General features: G+C 47.2%; 2 protein-coding genes across 4 annotated transcripts in view; both read right to left on the reverse strand.

Annotated features, from left to right (window-relative positions):
* The window catches only part of LOC143816341 (E3 SUMO-protein ligase RanBP2-like), a 115,367-nt gene extending 93,600 nt beyond the window's left edge, over positions 1 to 21,767 (reverse strand). For both annotated transcript variants that reach the window (XM_077296583.1, XM_077296582.1), the window contains exons 1-2: positions 21,478 to 21,767; positions 5,594 to 5,661 (exon numbers count right to left, since the gene is read on the reverse strand). In XM_077296583.1, the coding sequence (XP_077152698.1) occupies positions 5,594 to 5,661; positions 21,478 to 21,549 (140 nt within the window). In that variant the 5' untranslated portion in view covers positions 21,550 to 21,767. The remainder of the gene's footprint in view (positions 1 to 5,593; positions 5,662 to 21,477) is intronic.
* LIMS1 (LIM zinc finger domain containing 1) overlaps positions 1 to 22,612 on the reverse strand; it is a 1,169,472-nt gene that overhangs the window by 947,666 nt on the left and 199,194 nt on the right. The window lies entirely within an intron of this gene.

The raw sequence follows: 22,612 nt of genomic DNA on the forward strand, positions 1-22,612 counted from the left end.
AGTTGTCTTTAGTTGCTTAGTTTTCTGATTTTTACATTAAACATGTTGCGTTTGACGCAGGTCGGCACTGCGTGAAAACGACATGCTCAGGCATCCGCATACACCCGCATGGCCTGCATACCCAAAGTTAAAGATAGGGTACGCAGGACGCATGCTGACATAGGCGGAGCTGAAGGAAGAGGTGTGGCAGTGGGCGGGGCTTAACGGAGGAACTACGCAGTCCTCCGTAAAACCCTCGTCCGCAAATGTGAAACTAGCCTAAGGTAACTTTTCATGGCTAACTAAACTAAAATAAATGATGTTACAAAGCAAGCTTTTGGGACTTCCTAGGTCCCTTCCTCAGGCACGGTATAACAAAGTATCGGAAGAAACACAGAAATATACACAAACAACAAAAAAGAGGGGCATGGTATAATAAACAAACATTTAACCCCTTAAGCCCCGAGGGTGGTTTGCACGTTAATGACCGGGCCAATTTTTACAATTCTGACCACTGTCCCTTTATGAGGTTATAACTCTGGAACGCTTCAACGGATCTTGGCGATTCTGACATTGTTTTCTCGTGAGATATTGTACTTCATGTTAGTGGTAAAATTAATTCGATATAACTTGTGTTTATTTGCGAAAAAAATGGAAATTTGGCAAAAATTTTGAAAATTTCACAGTTTTCCAACTTTGAATTTTTATGCCCTTAAATCACAGACATATGTCACGCAAAATACTTAATAAGTAACATTTCCCACATGTCTACTTTACATCAGCACAATTTTGGAACCAAAATTTTTTTTGGTTAGGGAGTTAAGGGTTAAAAGTTGACCAGCAATTTCTCATTTTCACAACACCATTTTTTTTTTAGGGACCACATCTCGTTTGAAGTCATTTTGAGGGGTCTATATGATAGAAAATAACCAAGTGTGACACCATTCTAAAAACTGCACCCCTCAATGTGCTCAAAACCACATTCAAGAAGTTTATTAACCCTTCAGGTGTTTCACAGGAATTTTTGGAATGTTTAAATAAAAATGAACATTTAACTTTTTTTCACACAAAATTTACTTCAGCTCCAATTTGTTTTATTTTACCAAGGGTAACAGGAGAAAATGGACCCCAAAAGATGTTGTATAATTTGTCCTGAGTACGCCGATACCCCATATGTGGGGGTAAACCACTTTTTGGGCACATGACAGAGCTCGGAAGCGAAGGAGCGCCATTTGACTTTTCAATGCAAAATTGACTGGAATTGAGATGGGACGCCATGTTGTGTTTGGAGAGCCCCTGATATGCCTAAACATTGAAACCCCCCACAAGTGACACCATTTTGGAAAGGTGACCCCTTAAGGAACTTATCTAGATGTGTGGTGAGCACTTTGACCCACCAAGTGCTTCACAGAAGTTTATAATGCAGAGCCGTAAAAATAAAAAATCATATTTTTTCACAAAAATGATCTTTTCGCCCCCAATTTTTTATTTTCCCAAGGGTAAGAGAAGAAATTGGATGCCAAAAATTGTTGTGCAATTTGTCCTGAGTACGCTGATACCCCATATGTGGGTGTAAACCATTGTTTGGGTGCATGGCAGAGCTCGGAAGGGAAGGAGCGCCATTTGACTTTTCAATGCAAAATTGACTGGAATTGAGATGGGACACCATGTCGCGTTTGGAGAGCCCCTGATGTGCCTAAACATTAAAACCCCCCACAAGTGACACCATTTTGGAAAGTAGACCCCCTAAGGAACTTATCTAGATGTGTTTTGAGAGCTTTGAACCCCCAAGTGTTTCACTACAGTTTATAACGCAGAGCCAAGAAACTAAAATTTTTTTTTTTTTTTCTCCAGAAAAATGATTTTTTAGCCCCCAGTTTTATATTTTCACAAGGGTAACAGGATAAATTTGACCTCAAAAGTTGTTGTCCAATTTGTCCTGAGTACGCTGATACCCCATATGTGGGGGGAACCACTGTTTGGGCGCATGGCAGAGCTCGGAAGGGAAGGAGCGCCATTTGGAATGCAGACTTAGATGGATTGGTCTGCAGGCGTCATGTTGCATTTGCAGAGCCCCCGATGTACCCAAACAGTATAAACCCCCGATGTACCCAAACAGTATAAACCCCCCATAAGTGACCCCATATTGGAAACTAGACCTCCCAAGGAACTTATCTAGATGTGTTGTGAGAACTTTGAACCCCCAAGTGTTTCACTACAGTTTACAACGCAGTGCTGTGAAAATAAAAAATCCTTTTTTTCCCACAAAAATGATTTTTAGCCCCCCAAATGTTTTTTTCCCCAGAGATAACAAGAGAACTTGGACCCCAAAAGTTGTTGTCCAATTTGTCCCGAGTACGCTGATGCCCCATATGTTGGGGTAAACCCCTGTTTGGGCGCACGGGAGAGCTCGGAAGGGAAGGAGCACTGTTTTACTTTTTCAACGCAGAATTGGCTGGAATTGAGATCGGACGCCAAGTCGCGTTTGGAGAGCCCCTGATGTGCCTAAACAGTGGAAACTCCCCAATTCTACCTGAAACTAATCCAAACACACCCCTAGCCCTAATCCCAACTGAAACCCTAACCACACCCCTAACCCTGACACACCCCTAATTCTAATCTCAACCCTAATCCCAACCGTAAATGTAATCCAAACCCTAACCCTAACTTTAGCCCCAACCCTAACTTTATCCCCAACCCTAGCCCCAACCCCTAACCCTAGCCCTAACCCTAATGGGAAAATGGAAATAAATACATTTTTTTAATTTTATTATTTTTCCCTAACTAAGGGGGTGATGAAGGGGGGTTTGATTTACTTTTATAGCATTTTTTATATCGGATTTTTATGATTGGCAGCTGTCACACACTAAAAGACGCTTTTTATAGCAAAAAAGTTTTTGCGTCTCCATATTTTGAGACCTATAATTTTTCCGTATTTTGGTCCACAGAGTCATGTGAGGTCTTGTTTTTTGCGGGACGAGTTGACGTTTTTATTGGTAACATTTTCGGACATGTGACAGTTTTTGATCACTTTTTATTCCAATTTTTATGAGGCAGAATGACCAAAAACCAGCTATTCATGAATTTCTTTTGGGGGAGGCGTTTATACCGTTCCACGTTTGGTAAAATTGATAAAGCAGTTTTTTGTTCGTCGGGTCAGTACGATTACAGCGATATCTCATTTATATCATTTTTTTATGTTTTGGCGCTTTTATACGATAAAAACTATTTTATAGAAAAAATAATTATTTTGGCATCGCTTTATTCTGAGGACTATAACTTTTATTTTTTTGGTTATGATGCTATATGGCGGCTCGTTTTTTGCGGGACAAGATGACGTTTTCAGCGGTACCATGGTTATTTATATCCATCTTTTTGATCGCGTGTTATTTCACTTTTTGTTCGGCGGTATGATAAAGCGTTGTTTTTTGGCTCGTTTTTCTTTTTTCCTACAGTGTTCACTGAAGGGGTTAACTAGTGGGACAGTTTTATAGGTTGGGTCGTTACGGACGCGGCGATACTAAGTATGTGTACTTTTATTGTTTTTTTTTTTTTAGATAAAGAAATGTATTTATGGGAACAATATATATATTTTTTTTTACACATGTGGAAATTTTTTTTTAAACTTTTTTACTTTGTCCCAGGGGGGGACATCACAGATCGCCGATCTGATAGTGTGCACAGCACTATCAGATCGGCGCTCTCACTCACATCGCTGCAGGCTGCAGCTTTCATCTGCAGCCTGCTCCGGTCCCGGACGTACTCCCTGCAGGACCCGGATGCAGCCCCGCGGCCATTTTGGATCCGGTGTGCCGGGGGTTAACGTGCCGGGGGCGGTCCGTGACCGCTCCTGGCATAGTGCCGGATTTCAGCTGCGATAGGCAGCTGACACCCGGCCGCGCTCCCCCCGTGAGCGCGGCTGATCGGCTATGACGTACTATCCCGTCACTGGGAATTAAGTCCCAGGTCACCTTGACGGGATAGTACGTCATATGGGATAAGGGGTTAAATAAACAAACAAACCATCCACACAGGACTAAATCTGTCAGAAGGATTTATGAATCACTACAGAATCTGAGGAATCTGCTCCAAAGAAGTTGAGGGCACCAGGGCTCTGATCTTCCTTGGATATTGGGCTATAAAACTTTCACACCACTAATTTAATCCAATTAAGGATTTAGTCTCCGAGCTCAGTTTGTTTATTTAAATGTTCATTTATTATATCATGCCTCTTTGTTGTTGTTTGTGCTATTTGTGTTTCTTCAGAAACTTTGTTACACCATGCCTGAGGAAGGGACCTAAGAAGTCCCGAAAGCTTGCTTTGTAACATCACTTTTTTTTTTTTTGATAGCCATTAAATGTTCTCATAACTACATGATTATCTTGTTTTTCACACAGAGCATTATCGGAAATGATGTCACGGAAGGGTAAATAAGTGCATGGAATGACCCGCTCCCTGCCGGAGGTGGTTAACTGCCCCTGTCAGATGTTGAGGCAGTTTGTAGCTGAATAAATTACACATCATCTGCCGAGAAAGATGCAGGATCTGCTTGCGAGCCCACATCAATGGCAGAGGTACCACAAATGACGTAACTATGATATGTCATGAAGGGATTATCTCAAAACAAAATACACGTTAATTAATAGATCATGGAGTAATAATAACATCCACAATTGGATGTGTTTAAATAAAATGCTCCTGTGCTGGGATAATCTAATAAATGTGCCCCTGCTGTGTACTGTGTAATGGCTGTGTCTGACCGTACAGGGACATGGTCTGATCATACCACAGCTCCTGGGCAGGGGAAGAAGCAAAAGAGTATACAGATATTACAGCACAGGATCACAACTGATTATTTATGTGAGGTAAACCACTTGCGGCTTGTTTTTAAACATATTTTACCTCTCAGAAAGAAACAGCTGTGATCCCCTGCTGTCCTGTCTGTGTCCTCTTTTCCTTCCTCCCATGGTCAGCAGCTGTGGTATCTTCAGGCCATGTTCCTGCACTAATCTATGGGCCCCTTCACACTGTGCAATCAAAGTCTGAACGAGCGTTCGATTTGTGACGTTTATCCGTCCTCGTTCCGAGGTTGCAAAGTGTGACATGGCGTTACGATTTGCGATGCAGCCCAGCATCGTACGATGTGAAAGAAAGAGCAGAACTTTCTTTCGTCGTAAATGTCTCGCTGTGGCGGTCGAAATCGTAGTATGTGACGGCGGTCATACGAGCTCGTAATGCGACTACGTGGGTTGGGCTTCCGCATACCTGTCTCCTGATTGGGCGTGACGTTTTAGCACGCCCATGCTGGTAATACGTCACGCTCGGAGTCGTAGGACTATGGCGGTGTGAAGGGTAGCGTACGATTGCGACGCGTGACGTTCACATCGCAACTACGTCAGAAAAAGCGTTAACATCGTAGAGTGTGACCGCTGGCTACGAGCTCGTACTGCGATGTCGAATATGACGCAAATGCGTCGTAATCGTAGCAGAATCGACCAGTGTGAAGGGGCCCTATGGCTCATTTCATTAAGTTGTATCAATTACTTTACATATTCTAAATCAATCATTACAATTATATGATGGGAATATATATTTAATTATTTAAAGATTTACCTCTTAGCAAGGTCATATTCTTTAGCTTCATAGTATAACTTGGCAATGAGAAAGCCTTTCATTGATTTCTGGGGGGGAAAAAAAAACAAAATCAGCACAAAGTTGAAAAATGTTTAGGGATTCTCTAGTCACAGAGCTTTGACCTGGCTGTAGCCAATAATAATAATCTTTATTTTTATATAGCGCTAACATATTCTGTAGCGCTTTACAGTTTGCACACATTATCATCGCTGTCCCCGATGGGGCTCACAATCTAAAGTCTCTTTCAGTATGTCTTTGGAATGTGGTGGAAAACAATGGATGAATATTGTGCAGACAGGCCCCTATACTTAGGGCACCGCCGCCTGCAGAACACATCTACCCAGGCTCACGTCTGCTGAGGACTGGGTATGAACCCTGTAGTGTTTAGTAAACGTGTGTAGGCTAGTCCAAGTGGCCGCCTTACACACTTGTTGTGCCGAAGCCTGGTGCCAAGTGGCCCAGGAGGCCCCTATGGCCCATGTAGAGTGTGCTGTAATACCGGCTGGACGAGGAGAATTCTTAAGGCGGTAGGCCTCTTGTATGGTGGATTTGATCCACCTGGCAAGGGTAGCTTTGGAAGCTGGCAGACCCTTGTGGCCGCCTTCCGGAAGGAGGAAAAGAGAATCAGACCTCCAGAAGGACGCAGTCCTAGACACGTATATACGCAATGCCCTGACGAGGTCAAGAGTATGCAGAGCCTTCTCCACTCTATGAACCGGGACCGGACAAAGGGATGGTAGTGAAATTTCCTCATTGAGGTGAAAGTTGGACACAACCTTCGGAAGGAAGGATGGGACCGTGCGAAGAACTACCTTGTCCTGGTGAAAGGCCATGAAGGGCCATCTGCAGGAGAGAGCTGTCAGTTCAGACACCCTGCGTAGCGAGGTGATTGCCACCAGGAAAACCACCTTCTGGGAGAGAAGGCGGAGCGGGACCTCCTTAAGGGGTTCGAAGGGCGGTTCCTGCAATGCTGTCAGGACCAGGTTGAGGTCCCACGTTTCTAGTGGTCGTCTGTAGGGGGGAACCAATCGGGAAACCCCCTGAAGAAAAGTCCTTACTTGCGGCTTGGTAGCAATGCGCCTTTGAAAAAGCACTGAGAGGGCTGACACCTGGCTCTTAAGCGAGCCTAATGACAGCCTGACCTCCAGACCCGATTGGAGAAAGCCAAGTACTTTGGGTAGGGAATAAGGGAGTGGGGTCTGGCCACGAGATTCACACCAGGTAAAGAAAGCTTTCCAGGTACAGTAATAAATCTTGGCAGAGGCTGGTTTCCGTGCCCTGATCATGGTTTCAATTACATCCGGCGAGAGCCCTGCCTGGGTTAGAACCCAGGTCTCAAGGGCCACACCGTCAAATTGAGAGCCCCTGAGTTCTGGTGGTAGAACGGGCCTTGTGATAGAAGATCGTGGCGGTCGGGGAGATGCCAGGGGGCGTCTGCTGTAAGTTGTACGATGTCGGCGTACCATGTACGTCTGGGCCAGTCCGGTGCAATTAGGATGGTTGGAACTCCCTCTTGTTTGATCTTCCTCACCACTCTGGATATCAGGGGGAGAGGTGGAAAAATGTACAGAAGCTGGAACTGGGTCCAGTCCTGAACCAGAGCGTCTGCTCCGAACGACCACGGATCGTGTGTTCTGACCATGAAGTTGGAGACCTTGGCATTGAAGTGGGATGCCATTAGGTCCACATCCGGGGTCCCCCAGCGATGGCAGATCTGGCGAAAAATTTCGGGATGGAGAGACCACTCTCCCGAGTCTATTTCTTGTCGGCTGAGGAAGTCTGCTTCCCAGTTGTCCACACCTGGAATGTGGACCGCCAAGAGAACTGACCCTGTGTCCTCCGCCCAGTGGAGGATATGTGACACTTCTCGCATTGCCTGGGTTCTGCGGGTCCCCCTTGGTGATTCACATATGCCACAGCCGTGGCATTGTCCGACTGTATTCTGATGTGAGAGGCTGCCAGTAAGTGATGAAAGGCCCTCAATGCCAGGAGGATGGCACGAATTTCCAGGATGTTGATGGGCATGATCGCTTCCACTGGGGACCACTTGCCCTGTGCCCTGTGGTGTAGGTGAACTGCACCCCAACCCATAAGGCTCGCATCGGTGGTCAGAACTTTCCAATGACCTGTGAGAAAGGATTTCCCCTTTGCTAGCGAGGTTGGCTTGAGCCACCAGTGCAGGGACCTCTTGGTTGACATTAGCCGGAACTCCCTGTCGAGAGAGAAAGGGTTCTTGTCCCAGGACTTGAGAATGGCTAGTTGGAGAGGCCTGAGACGAAACTGGGCAAATGGGACGGCTTCTATTGCTGCCCCCATCCTGCCGAGGACTCTCATGGCAAACCGAAGAGATCGAGGGGGTTTGCGGAGGAGGGTGCGAACTCCTAGACGGAGAGCCAGTGCCTTGTCCATGGGAAGGAGCACTAGACCCCTGGACAGGGCCGGCGTCAGCACCTGGCGTACCCGGGCAAGTGCCGGGGCCCTGGCGAGACAGGGGGGCCCATTCAGGGCCGGCGTTAGGGGCAGGCTGCCCGCATGCGGCCCCTGAGGCAGGCATCTGCGGTCTGAGGTGCACGCTAGAAGAGAGGAGGCAGAGGCAGCACGGAGCTCTGGGACTTTTGCAGCTGCTGGAGAGCCGCCCACAATCCGTCGCCATGGATACGCAGAGCAGAGTGACTTCCGACCGTCCAGTGCCTGGAGAATGAGCTGAGCGTCAACAAACAGGAAGTGTGCAGCACCTGCCACCTGGAGCAAAGGATTGCGGGGGCCGGGGGGATGCAGAGCCTGGCTGGGAGGACAAGGTATGGGCTCTTATATACTGGTTGGGCTGTATTATATACTACGTGGTGGGCTGCTATATGATACGTGGGCTGCTATATACTACGTGGGCTGTGCTATATACTACGTTGGCTGCTATATACTAGGTGGGCTGGGCTGCTATATACTACGTTGGCTGCTATATACTACATGGGGTGGGCTGCTATATACTACATGGGGTGGGCTGCTATATACTACATGGGCAGTGTTATATACTACGTGGGCAGTGTTATATACTACGTGGGCAGTGTTATATACTACGTGGGCAGTGTTCTATACTACGTGGGCAGTGCTATATACTACGTGGGCAGTGCTATATACTACATGGCTGTGTTTATATGCGATCATGAATCGTGGTATGTGTTAAAGAGGGGGCCCCACTGAGACTCTTTCGCCCGGGGCCCTCAAAAACCTGGAGCCGGCCCTGCCCCTGGAGGTGTTGAATAGCATTCCCAGGAAGGTCAGGGACTGACTCGGGGTTGGTGATGACTTTTGTAGGTTGACTAACCAACCCATGCGACTCAGAGTGTCGATTGTGATTGAGACGCTGAGCTCGCAGTCCTTGAAGGTGGGAGCCTTGATGAGTAGATCGTCCAGGTATGGAACGACTACTATGCCTCTGGAGTGCAGGACGTCCATGGTGGCTGCCATGACTTTGGACTCGCCATGGCTCCCAGAGTGTTTACCAAAAGGGAGAGCCACGAACTGATAGTGGTCCTGGTCGATTGCGAACCTGAGAAATCTCTGATGAGCAGGTGCAATCGGTATATGCAGGTATGCGTCTTTATGTCTATGGAGGCAAGATATTCTCCCTTCTCCATGGACGCAATGATGGACCGAAGAAACTCCATGCGGAAGTGACAGACCCGTACATATTTGTTGAGTTGTTTTAGGTCCAGTATGGGCCGCACGCTGCCTTTCTTGGGAACTACTAATAGATTGGAGTAGAACCCTCGGAAGCGCTCAGCCATGGGGACCGGTACTATGACTCCTGCTTGAAAAAGGCATGAGCCTTGGCTGGTGGTTTTGGGGGGACAGAGAGGAAGAATCTGGTGGGTTGGAGGTGAACTCTATCTTGTATCCGGAAGACACTAGTTCCCTGACCCACCTGTCTTCTGTAATAGGCAGCCAGACTTGATGAAAGAGCAAAAGTCAGCCGCCTACTGGTGTGGTGTCTTCCGAAGTCCTTGAGTCATGATGAGGAGAAAGTCTGAGATTTTCCTCCTCTAGGTTTAGACTGGGCTGCTTTTGACTGCCAGGTCTTGTCCGACCTTTGCGTTGATCGTGAGTTGTCCCTGCGTGGGGAACGGTTACGATTTTGTGCTGGACGCGAGACGGACCAGCCTGAAGAATTCCGAAAGGATCGGAATCGAGTTTGGTTACGCTTCTTGTAAGTGCGTTTAGGTTTCAGTTAGGGAAGAGAGGTACTCTTACCCCCGGTGGCGCTGGATATCATTGTGTCCAACTGTTCACCAAAAAGACGCCCACTGAGGTAGGGGAGGAAAAACGGAGTAAAAGAAAAAATCTTAGGTGTGCCTCCTATGCGACACTAAGCAAAAACTGGAGAAGGCTGATGCCGTCCAGGGGTGTATACTGCAGAGGAGGAGCCACAGTTAATCTTTTTCAGATTATGCATAGTGTCGCCTCCTAGTGGACAGCAGCATAACACCCATGGTCCTGTGTCCCCCAATGAGGCGACAGTAAATATGGTATATACAGGGGGAGTCAGGGGGTTATATAACCATTGATGGACTGCAGCACAGGCGCTGAATAAAATCATACTTTTAGTTGACACGACAAAACTGGTGACAGATTCCCTTTAATTACCGTAAAGGGATGTATTTGGGGCTAAAAATCATTTTGCACTTGGCCTTCATTGAAAATGTTTGTGTCATTTGGCTATTAAAGGTTCTTTGCTGCAGATTCAACTTTAATATGGTCTGTGGTCATAAATCAACTGAGAACTCAGAAAAATACACAAAGAGTTAACGGAGAATCCATCAGTCACCTCAATATATTGTCATGGGGAGTTTTTAACTTATTCTGCAGCCATCCACAGAGAGAAATACGTTAATAATGCAAAAATGTTAATGAAACCTAATTGCACAAAATGATTTTTGACCCAAATTATTTAAAGTTATTAAAAACAAAAAGTCCCAGAAGGTAGACAATCCCTTTAACATTATAGCACACAGAGAGGGGACAATATATAACTAGAAACAGTGGATATAAAAAAACTCTACACACTCCAGTTAAAATACCAGGTTTTGGTCAAGTAAAAAAAATAAAATAAAATAAATCATACCAGGAAGAATTATTCCAGAACTTTTTCCACTATTAATGTCACTCATAAACTGTACAATTCAATTGGGAACCAAACTGAAAATCATTTTGAGATTCTCCGATGCGATGGTCTCTGGCACCAACAGCTTTTTCCTGTGTTCAGCGGTCACATGGTACCGCTCATTAAAGTAATGAATATGGACGCGACTCCACTCCCATAGGCGTGGAGCGCATATTCAGCAGTGACCGCTGAACACAGAACAAGCTGCCGGCGCCAGAGACCATTGCATCGGAGAAGCTGCCAGGGACTGCGCCGGGAGGGTGAGTATGATGTGACAGCTGCCGCTCCCCCTCTCCCGCCGATTCCCTGGGACAATGACTCGAGTAGCCGAGGGGGGCACTTTCAGCCTAAAAAAACCCAGGAGGGTGAGTATGACGGAGAGGGTGAGCATTGCGATATTCACCTGTCCCCGTTCCACCGCCGGGCTCCATCTTCCGCGTGCTCTAGCTGTGACGTTCAGGTCAGAGGGCGCGATGATGTGGTTAGTGTGCGCCCTCTGCCTGAACAGTCACTGCAGAGAGCCAGAAGACACAGCGGCGCGCGGCGGTGGAACGGGGACAGGTGAATATTGCAAGTGCCCGTGTCCCCGGCTGCTCAGGACGAGAGGTGAGTATGTCATTTTTTTTTTAATCGCAGCAGCATATGGGGCATAATATTCTATGGAGCACTTATGGGGCCATAATCAACCTTTGCGCAGAATTATATGAGGGAAATGTTTCTATGGAGCATCTTAGGCTACTTTCACACTAGCGTTAACTGCAATCCGTCACAATGCGTCGTTTTGCAGAAAAAACGCATCCTGCAAAAGTGCTTGCAGGATGCGTTTTTTCTCCATTGACTAACATTAGCGACGCATTGCGACGGATTGCCACACGTCGCAACCGTCATGAGACGGTTGCGCCGTGTTGTGGCGGTCCACCGGGAGCAAAAACGTTACATGTAACGTTTTTTTGCTCCCGACGGTCCGCTTTTTCCGACCGCGCATGCGCGGCCGGAACTCCGCCCCCACCTCCCCCGCACCTCAAAATGCATCCGCTGCCCCCGTTGTGCGGCGGAGACAACGCTAGCGTCGGGGACCTCGGCCCGACGCACTGCGACGGGCCGAGCCCGACGCTAGTGTGAAAGTAGCCTTATGGGGCCATAATCAACCTTTGTGCAGAATTATACGGGGCAAATGTTTCTATGGAGCATCTTATGGGGCCCATCAAAAACTTTATGGAGCATTATATGGGGCCTATTTTGTACGGAGCATCTTATGGGGCCTATTTTGTACGGAGCATTATATGGGGCTCCTGTTTCAATATGGATATTCAAAAACATTTAACCTACTGATCTCAATTAATTTTACTTTTATTGGTATCTATTTTTATTTTTGAAATTTACCGGTAGTTGTTGCATTTCCTACCCTAGGCTTATACTCAAGTCATTAAGTTTTCCCAGGTTTTTGGGGGCAAAATTAGGGGTCTCGGCTTATACTTGGGTCGGCTTATACTCGAGTATATATGGCAATTTGGTTACGTGGTTTTGCTCAGTATGAGCCACATTTATAGGGCAACCGTTATTTTAATTTTTGCTTCAGAGATCAATAGTTCATGTGAAAACAAGAAACTGTAAGGGCTTGTTCACACATTGTTTTGCCATAAGGAAAAAATGCAGCACTTCAAGGTACCAGCAAATTGAATGAGATTTCAGAAATATACAAATGATTCTTATTTTTTCCTTGTGGATTGGAACCATTTAAGATTTTTTTGTTCAAATCTGCTGCATGTCAACTATTTCTACGTTTTTGCAAGGTTTTTCATTCATCCAAATGAGTGAGAAATACACGAGTAAAAAAAAAAAAAAAATGTCAAACAGCATTTATTTTACGCATCGATTTTCCTCATGGCATTGAGTATTTACAGCAGATTTTTATCAAGTAAAAACCCAAGTGTGCACATAGCCCTATATACACTGCTCAAAAAAATAAAGGGAACACAAACACAATGTAACTCCATGTCAATTACTCTTCTGTGAAATCAATCTGTCCAGTTATGAAGCAACACCGATTGTGAATCAATTTATCCTGCTGTTGTAGAAATGGAACAGACAACAGGTAGAAATAATAGGCAGTTAAGCAAGACAACCCCTATAAAGGAGTGGTTCTGCAGGGGGTGACCACAGACCATTTCTCTGTTCTCATCCTTTTTACCTGCTAAAGGTACTGTACAGTAGCATGAGGCAATGTCTACAACCCATAGAAGTTGCTCAGGTTGTGCAGCTCACCCAGGATAGCACATCAATGCAAGCTGTGGCAAGAAAACTAGCTTTATCTGTCATCACAGTGTTTAGAGCATGGAGCAGATACCAGCAGACAGGCTAGTACACCAGGAGAGGGCCGTAGGAGGCCAGCAAACCAACAACAGGACCGCTACCTCCTCTTTTGTGCAAGGAGGAGCAGTAACAGAGCTCTGCAAAATGACCTCCAGCAGGCCATTACCATGCATGTATCTGTTCAAACTATCAGAAAAAGACTCCATGAGGGTGGTAGGAGGGCCTGACGTCCACAAGTGGGTGTTGTCCTACCGTGCAGGGCGCTTGGCATTTACCAGAGAACACCAAGATTGGCAGAATCGACATTGTGCCCTGTGCTCTTCACGGAAGAGAGCAGGTTTAAACTGAGCCCATGTGACAGATGTGACTGAGTCTGGAGATGCCGTGGAGAGCGATCTGCTGCCTGCAACATCCTTCAGCATGACCAGTTTGGCAGTGGGTCAGTAATGGTGTGGGGAAGCATTTTTTGGCGGGCCGCACAGCCCTCTATGTGATAGCCAGAGAAATCAGGATGAGATCCTCAGACCCATTGTAAGACCATATGCAGATGCAATGGGCCCTGGGTTCCTTCTGATGCATGATAATGCTGGCCTCATGTGGGTGAAGTATGTCAGCAGTTCCTGCATGATGAAGGCATTGATGCTATGGACTGGCCGGCCTGTTACCAGACCTGAATCCAATTGAGCACATCTGGAACATACCTCGTTCCATCCTATTTGTTGCACTGATGCTTAATCAAGGTCTAGGAGGAGATTTGTAAAGATAACATCCGCCACCTCATCAGGAGCATGCCCAGGCATTGTAGGTACGTCATACAGGCACGTGGAGGCCACACACTACCGAGCATCATTTCCTTGTCTTGAGGCATTTCCAGTGAAGTTGGATCAGCCTGTAATTTGATTTTCCACTTTGATTTTGAGTATCATTCCAAAGCCAAACCTCTGTGGGATATTTTGATTTGCATTAATCATTTTTGTTTTACTGTTCTCAACGCATTCCACTATGTAATGAATAAAGATTTGCAACTGAAATAGTTAATTCAGTGATGTCTAGGATGTGGGATTTTAGTATGCCCTTTATTTGTTTGGACCAGTGTAGTATAGCAGATAAATCTTTTTCTGACCCAATGGATCATCATTATTTAAACTCTCACTCATGAGGAAAATAAATCTGTATTCGCAGCAGCTCTGAAGCATGCGCACATCTGATTTGAAGGTGTGGCTGTAGACCCAGAGCCAGTGCGCATGGGAAGTGCGCAAGTGCAGGATCTCCTTGGCCGTTGCAGTGTTGTCGGGACAGTCATGGCAATCGATCAAAATGCTGTGGCCCTGTGTAAAGTGAACAGGACAGTGACTGATCCATGAAAAACAATAAAAATCGCCACCTCTATGACTGATACAAAAGGTACGAGAGGCAATCCCCCAACAATATAAAGTGTTTTGTAAACACTGGGAGCTTTTCTTTGAGAAAACCATGTTAGGCTACTTTCAGACATAGCGCATTTTTGAGCGCTATTTTGCGGGCGCTTTTCAAAAATGCGCAATGTCATTTTCGTCTGCCGGCAAAGTGAATGAGAAATTCACTTTCCCGTTCAGACACACCGCAAAAAAACGCGGCGCTTTTGTCTGCAAACACGCCGGCGTAAAAAGAATTGACATGTCAATTCTTTACGCAGCGGCGTGTCTGCGTATCCCCCTAGGGCCCCATATTACCTTCCACACACAGCGCCTTTGTCCTGGGTGTCGGCGTCTTTGTACGGAGGGGTTGACACCCAGGACCGGACGTGACATCGGACAGGAAGAGGGAAGCCCCCGCCCCCCAGTGAAGCAGCATGGAGTCCTTGTGTGTGTGCGCGTGTGTGTGTGTGTGTGTGCGTGTGTGTGTGTGCGTGTGTGTGTCCCCATGCGACGCTAGTGCCACCATTGTGCTAAGTCGCCGTATGGGACTACTACTCCCATCCGGTATTAGGATGGGAGAGTTGTCCCTGTGTCCGGCGACTTAGCACAATTGTAAAGTTACACAAAACACCTACACACAATACACATACATGACACAGTACATACAACACATAACATAGAGTATATACTCACCAACAGCACACTTGTAGGCGAAGCCCTCGATCCTCCAGGAAAAAATCCAAAAATAATAAACCAAATTCATACTCCCTGTCCGCAGAATCCATAAAACGAGTGTCCCACGCCGATCGGCTGCTCTCCGGCGATACACTGCCAGGAGCGAAGCTCCTAGCAGTGTATCGCGTACTGTTCCGGAGTTCAATGGCTCCGGCGTCTCGGTTAACAGCAGTACAGCTGCGTTGAACTTTCCCACGCAGCACTGCCGTTAAGCGAGAGTGCCGGGGTCAATGACCGCCGGTAAACTCGCTCGCGCATGCGCAGTGACACACCGACAGGAACTATGGCTCCTGTCAGTGTGTTGCTGCAGCCGTGGAGAGCAGACATATCTCTGGATGTGTCTGTTCTCCATGGAAAATCTTGATACGTGGCACTTAAATATGTGGCAATTAAATACGTGACACGTGGCACTTATACGTGATACGTGTCACTTAAATACGTGGCACTGAAATACGTGATACGTGGCACTTTGATACGTGGCACGTGTCACTTAAATACGTGGCACTGAAATATGTGGCACTTTGATACGTGGCACGTGGCACTTTGATACGTGGCACGTGGCACTGAAATATGTGGCACGTGGCACTTTGATACGTGGCACGTGGCACTTTGATACGTGGCACTGAAATATGTGGCACGTGGCACTTTGATACGTGGCACGTGGCACTTTGATACGTGGCACTGAAATATGTGGCACGTGGCACTTTGATACGTGATACGTGGCACTGAAATACGTGGCACTGAAATACGTGGCACTGAAATACGTGGCACTGAAATACGTGGCACTGAAATACGTGGCACTGAAATACGTGATACGTGGCAAAGAAATACGTGGCACTTAAATACGTGGCACTTAGGCTATGTTCACATTTGCGTTGTGCGCCGCATGCGTCCTTTTTTTGATTGATTTTGGACGCAGCAAAAATGCAACTTGCTGCGTCCTCTGCGGCCGGATGCGTGCGCTGCAGTGACGCATGCGGCGCAAAACGCAAGTGCGACGCATGTCCATGCGCCCCCATGTTAAATATAGGGGCGCATGACGCAGGCGGCGCCCGACGCTGCGGCGCAGACCGCAAATGTGAACGTAGACTTAAATAGCTGGATAGAGCTGGATCCGCGGGCTGTGATCTGGCCTACGCTCAGCACTCTGCGGAGCGCTGTCATTCAAAACACGTCCACTAATTTTGGTGTTTAGTCCCAAAATGGAGGATGGAAGAAGAAAAGGGTTGGACAAGGAAATGACATCATTTCTTTTTTTTTTTCCCCCACTGCAGTTAAAGCTTTATTTGTGTCAAACACAGACAATCTGCAGAGAAAACTGCATAAAAAACCGCACTAAAAATCGCATCAAAAACCGCATCAAAAACGCACCTGCGTTTTCTGCCAAGAGCTGCGGTTTTTGTCCTGAAAAAAAAGGATTGAAATCAGGATCGTGTGAACATACCCTTACCGTACAGGGTTACGAGGGGGGGGCGTCTGACTGACGCCTGCCCTAGTAACCTGGTGTTAGTGACAGTGGGGTTAGTAAACCCCAGCTGATGTCTGTTCCGCTTGCTGAGGCGTCTTTGGCTCAAGGCCATTGCAGCTGGCAGAATCGACATGATGTTAACTCCAGTGTGTATTGTATTCTGAGTCATAAAGACAGGAAATGACCTCAATGACTTTTTTTCCCCTTTTTTTTTTTTTTTCAAACAAACTTTATTTTCAGTACACAATGCTGCAAAAAACGCAGCTGCAAAAAACGCAGCAAAAAACGCTGTGTGTGAAAGCAGCTGCGTTTTTTGCCTGCGTAAAAAAATGCAGGTAAAGCAGCAGCAAAATACACGCGCGTAAAAATACGCAGCAAATATGCTGTGTGTGAAAGTAGCCTTAGTGATGCAGATATCACCAACAACACACTGGGGCCAATTTAATTGTAAAAAACGACGTGACAGGATCCCTTTAAACTTGGCAACAAAAGTGACATTACCTAGTACTTTGATGGCTCTCAAAAATTAATGATAGGTCCTACAGCAACATTAAAGGAGCTGCAGGAAGTTTTGGGGAGTACTAATCGCGTACTGCATGTCACAAGCTCCCGTAGTCTTGATATATCTGGCCTGTGATGTAGTTTGCTAATATGCAAGAGTTTTCTTAAAAAGAAAAATATCCAATGTTCAAAGTTCTGAAATGATTCTTCTTTGTATGACTTTTGTACATTACAAAAATCTGGCATTTTATCAGGGGTGTATAGACTTTCTATATTTACTATCGGATTCCATTTTTTATAAAACTGCATTAAAATTGGAATCTATGAGTACACCTTATACTGCAGTTAAATAAAGCACGGGTTCAGTCATAGAACACAGAGCGGTGACTGGACCGGCGCCACCCTCCCCAAACCATGAATGAAACCCAAATGCTGCTGGGGAGAATAAAGTTCATTTTATCCCAGCAGTGTTTGGCCAAGTTCAGGTGCCGGTCCGGTTAGTAACGCTATTAACCTGCAAATTAACCCCATATCTGTAGGGTAATAGCTTTTCTTCTGGTGACAAGTTCTCTTTAAAAGTGTTGTGCACTAATAGAACAATCCTCTCTCAATTTGAAGGTTTGACCCTGTAAAAATAAAGCCACAAACTCAACCTCCAGCAGCATCGACACTCGCGTTCTCGGGACTCACACGCAGCTGTTATGACACGTGTGCCCTGCGCCCATTCAGTGCTAGCGTCAATCTCCCTGCCTTCAGACGCATCTGTGTTTATATTTTCATGGGTGGCAAACATTTAGACCAAGAAGGAGACGTCCTAGTAGTGGTCAACCCCTTTAATGTACCGTAAGTTACTAATACTATCAATGGAATATTGGGCAGTAGAGGATCGTGTCAGCAGGGTAGTACTAGGAAAGAATGAGAATTGTGCATGCCACAATAACAAATGGTGACCATTTCTGCTTTATTACTAGTCCTATTAGCTTTCACTAAGTGTATCACCAGATAATCAACGTGAGGCCACTAGAAAAGGTCTACAGAATCAATTCTAGAAGTCAGTCTTAGTAAAGTCTATGCACCGATCATACATCTTTTTTAACTCATATATGAACAATGGTTGTGCTTTTTCAGCGTGCTGGACCCATTTTTGCCCATGTGTCAATTTTACCAATCCTTATTATCTGTTATTCACGTACGGAAAAAAAAAAAATCTTAGCTTCACCTTCCCATTAAGCAGTAAAATACTGATAGAACACTGCTGACACTCAGATGCTATCCTCTTATTTTTCCACAATGCCATTGATTTGTACCTGGAAAACACGGATCAGAAGGAGGTGGGGAAGTGGTCTGCACAAAAAGCAGATAATAGGACCGATCTATTCATAAAAAATAATGGATAGCACACTACCAAAAAATGATGGACGAAAACATCCTAACTGAACATAGGGACAGGCGCTCACTGCTGTCTACATACAGAGGCAATGATGAAGATTCAATCAGATTTGGGAGGAGGGACCGCTACATCAGAACTATAGAACCCTAGGGATCCAACGTGCACATTAATGGCCAGTGATATGACTGATCTAGCACTGGAGGTGGAAATACTGCGCAGAATCACAGAGCCAATGTGTCTCCTCTGCACCATCATAAATATTTTCTATAGTTATTTTGGGTAACAATCCTCAAATAAAGGTATCAAACAAGAACTAGTGACCAGACATCCAGATATGTACTGGTTGTAGAAATGTCCTTACACCATAAAAACAAACTAATTGTAACCTGATCCTTCAGTGATTGCATCAGCCCACTTTCTGTAACCAATGAAAGTATAATATCAAGTAGTAGGGGCGAGCAGGAATGTAATATGACAGCAGGATCAGATTACAGAGACTGTTTCCAATCTGTAACTATGGAGACACATTACAGCGGGCACATAGGAACTGAAACCTAACAATTAGTGATGAGCGAATATACTCGTTACTTGAGATTTCTCCAGCATGCTCGGGGGTCCTCCGAGTATTTTTTAGTGCTCGGAGATTTTGTTTTTCTTGCCACAGCTGGATGATTTACATCTGTTAGCCAGCATTAGTACATGTGGGGATTCCCTAGCAACCAGGCAACCCCCACATGTACTTATGCTGGCTAACAGATGTAAATCATTCAGTTGTGGCAAGAAAATCTCCGAGCACTAAAAAATATTCGGAGGACACCCGAGCATGCTCGAGAAATCTCGAGTAACGAGTACCGTATTTTCCGGCGTATAAGACGACTTTTTAACCCCTGAAAATCTTCTTAAAAGTCGGGGGTCGTCTTATACGCCGGGTATCGCCTTGCCGGGTGTATATGGTGGGTGGGGGGGGGGGGGGGGGGGGGAGTGGGCCTGATGACGACGAGGGGGCGTCTCACAGGAAAGTGAGTATCCCCCATTACCTCATTGTATCACTGCAGCGTGGGGTCTCTGCTGGGAGCGGCGGCGGCTGTGCTGTGGGGCGGCGGCTCCTCTTCTTCAGTGTGGGGCCTCTGTGCTGCTGGGCGGCGGCTTATCTTCAGGCAGTCGGGGCTCCTCCGGTATCTCCTTAAAGCCCGGAGGCCCTGCCGGCAACTCCATCGGTGCAATGCAGTGGCCTCCGGGAACATGGCCGCTGCTCAGATTCAGATCTGAACCTGAGCATGCGCCGCCCCCAGCGGCCATTTTCCCGGAGGTCACCGCATAGCAGCAATGGAGCTGTCTCCGGGAAAATGGCCGCTGCTCAGATTTAGATCTCGTCTCCCGAGATCTGAATCTGAGCAGCGGCCATGTTCCCGGAGGCCACTGCATTGCACCGATGGAGTTGCCGGCAGGGCCTCCGGGCTTTAAGGAGATACCGGAGGAGCCCCGACTGCCTGAAGATAAGCCGCCGCCCAGCAGCACAGAGGCCCCACACTGAAGAAGAGGAGCCGCCGCCCCACAGCACCCACGCGGCACAATGAGGAGTAGCAGCCGCCGCTCCCAGCAGAGACCCCACGCTGCAGCGATACAATGAGGTAATGGGGGATACTCACTTTCCTGTGAGACGCCCCCTCGTCGTCATCAGGCCCACTCCCCCCCCCCCCCCCCCGAAAGGCACAAAAGTCACCGGCCCTATAAGACGACACGGTTTATAAGAAGACCCCCGACTTTTAAGAAGATTTTACATTTTAACTGGAAAAGTTGGGGGGTCGTCTTATACGCCGGAAAATACGGTATATTCGCTCATCACCACTAATGACACATGGTTTACCACAAACCAGAGCAGTTTTCATGATTTTAATGGCCGTGTAAATCTGCGACCTATGAACTGAGGCTTAGGAACTGTACTCAAAATAGGATACTTTATATTAGCTAGTTTTCTCATTTTAGATGTCTTGGGGCAAAATTGATGTTCTGATGGGAAACCAGAATATTCCATGAAAGGTGTTTAACTGTGAATGTTAACCCTCAATGTTATCAGGTGGGGTCTGATCACTAAAATAAGATCTGTACCTTTACCAGCGCCGCTCTCCGTGGCCACCGCCACAGCCACCCACCGCTCTCCGCGGCCACCGCCGCAGCCACCCACCGCTCTCCGCGGCCACCGCCGCAGCCACCCACCGCTCTCCGCGGCCACCGCCGCAGCCACCCACCGCTCTCCGCGGCCACCGCCGCAGCCACCCACCGCTCTCCGCGGCCACCGCCACAGCCACCCACCGCTCTCCGCGGCCACCGCCACAGCCACCCACCGCTCTCCGCGGCCACCGCCGCAGCCAACCACCGCTCTCCGCAGCCGGCCACTGCCGCAGCCACCCACCGCTCTCCGCAGCCAACCACCGCTCTCCGCAGCCAACCACCGCTCTCCGCAGCCAACCACCGCTTTCCGCAGCCAACCACCGCTCTCTGCAGCAGCCAACCACCGCTCTCCGCAGCAGCCAACCACCGCTCTCCGCAGCAGCCAACCACCGCTCTCCGCAGCAGCCAACCACCGCTCTCTGCGGCCACCGTCACAGCCGAACACCGCTCTCTATGGATGCAGCAGTACTCAGGAGGCGAGGGCACAGCCATACATCACAGCTGCTGCTATTAGGCAACCCTTATAAGTCTCCATGCCAGAGGGCCCCCGCACTCAGTACTGAGCCCACCATACAAGTGTCCTTCATGGTAGGAGCCACAACACAGACTGTGGGGTAAGCAGCCTCCACCTGTCACGTCGTACAATGCATGCGAAGCCATGACGGTGCCGGCACCATGCAGTTCCGGAGGGCTGGATGCCGGCTGCGTGCGCGGTGAGGAGGGGCTCACCTCCCGGGGAGAAGCCGCGCCGCTCTGGACGCTGTCGATGTATTTCTGGATTTCCGGCTTGCTGCGCCTCATCTTCACGCTGCGCCTCCACACACGGCCCTTACGAGCCTCACACAGCTGAGAAAACTTCCCGGATGGCGCGCCGCTCACGCAGAACTGGCGGCTAAGCGGAAGTGACGTCACCGAGAGTCATTTCCTTCGAGTTCCAAGGGAAACCTCGCAGCCATAGAAAAGAAACTGATAAAACGTGCCGAGCGTGGTGACGTCACAGCCAGAACGCGTTCTTTCTCGCGAGCGCTCCTATCTATCACGTGATTACATTTGCTAGGGCAGAGGAGCAGCATAAGTTAGGGTTGAGCCTAGAGTGTATGGGCTCCTTCCAGGTCCTGACTGCAGCCCATACACTCTAGCCGGCTCACTACTGAAGATGCTAGAGTGTATGGGCTCCTTCCTGGTATATATTATTGTAGATATAGACTGTATGGGCTCCTTCCTGGTATATATTATTGTAGATATAGACTGTATGGGCTCCTGTCAGGTATATAGTATTGTAGATATAGACTGTACAGGCTCCTGTCAGGTATATATTATTGTAGATATAGACTGTACGGGCTCCTGTCAGGTATATAGTATTGTAGATATAGACTGTACAGGCTCCTGTCAGGTATATATTATTGTAGATATAGACTGTACGGGCTCCTGTCAGGTATATATTATTGTAGATACAGACTGTACGGGCTCCTGTCAGGTATATATTATTGTAGATATAGACTGTACAGGCCCCTGTCAGGTATATATTATTGTAGATACAGACTGTACAGGCTCCTGTCAGGTATATATTATTGTAGATATAGACTGTACAGGCCCCTGTCAGGTATATATTATTGTAGATATAGACTGTACGGGCTCCTGTCAGGTATATATTATTGTAGATACAGACTGTACGGGCTCCTGTCAGGTATATATTATTGTAGATACAGACTGTACGGGCTCCTGTCAGGTATATATTATTGTAGATACAGACTGTACAGGCTCCTGTCAGGTATATATTATTGTAGATACAGACTGTACAGGCTCCTGTCAGGTAAATATTATTGTAGATACAGACTGTACGGGCTCCTGTCAGGTATATATT

Source organism: Ranitomeya variabilis, chromosome 3 (assembly GCF_051348905.1).
Source record: "Ranitomeya variabilis isolate aRanVar5 chromosome 3, aRanVar5.hap1, whole genome shotgun sequence".
In the NCBI taxonomy this organism is placed as follows: domain Eukaryota; kingdom Metazoa; phylum Chordata; class Amphibia; order Anura; family Dendrobatidae; genus Ranitomeya; species Ranitomeya variabilis.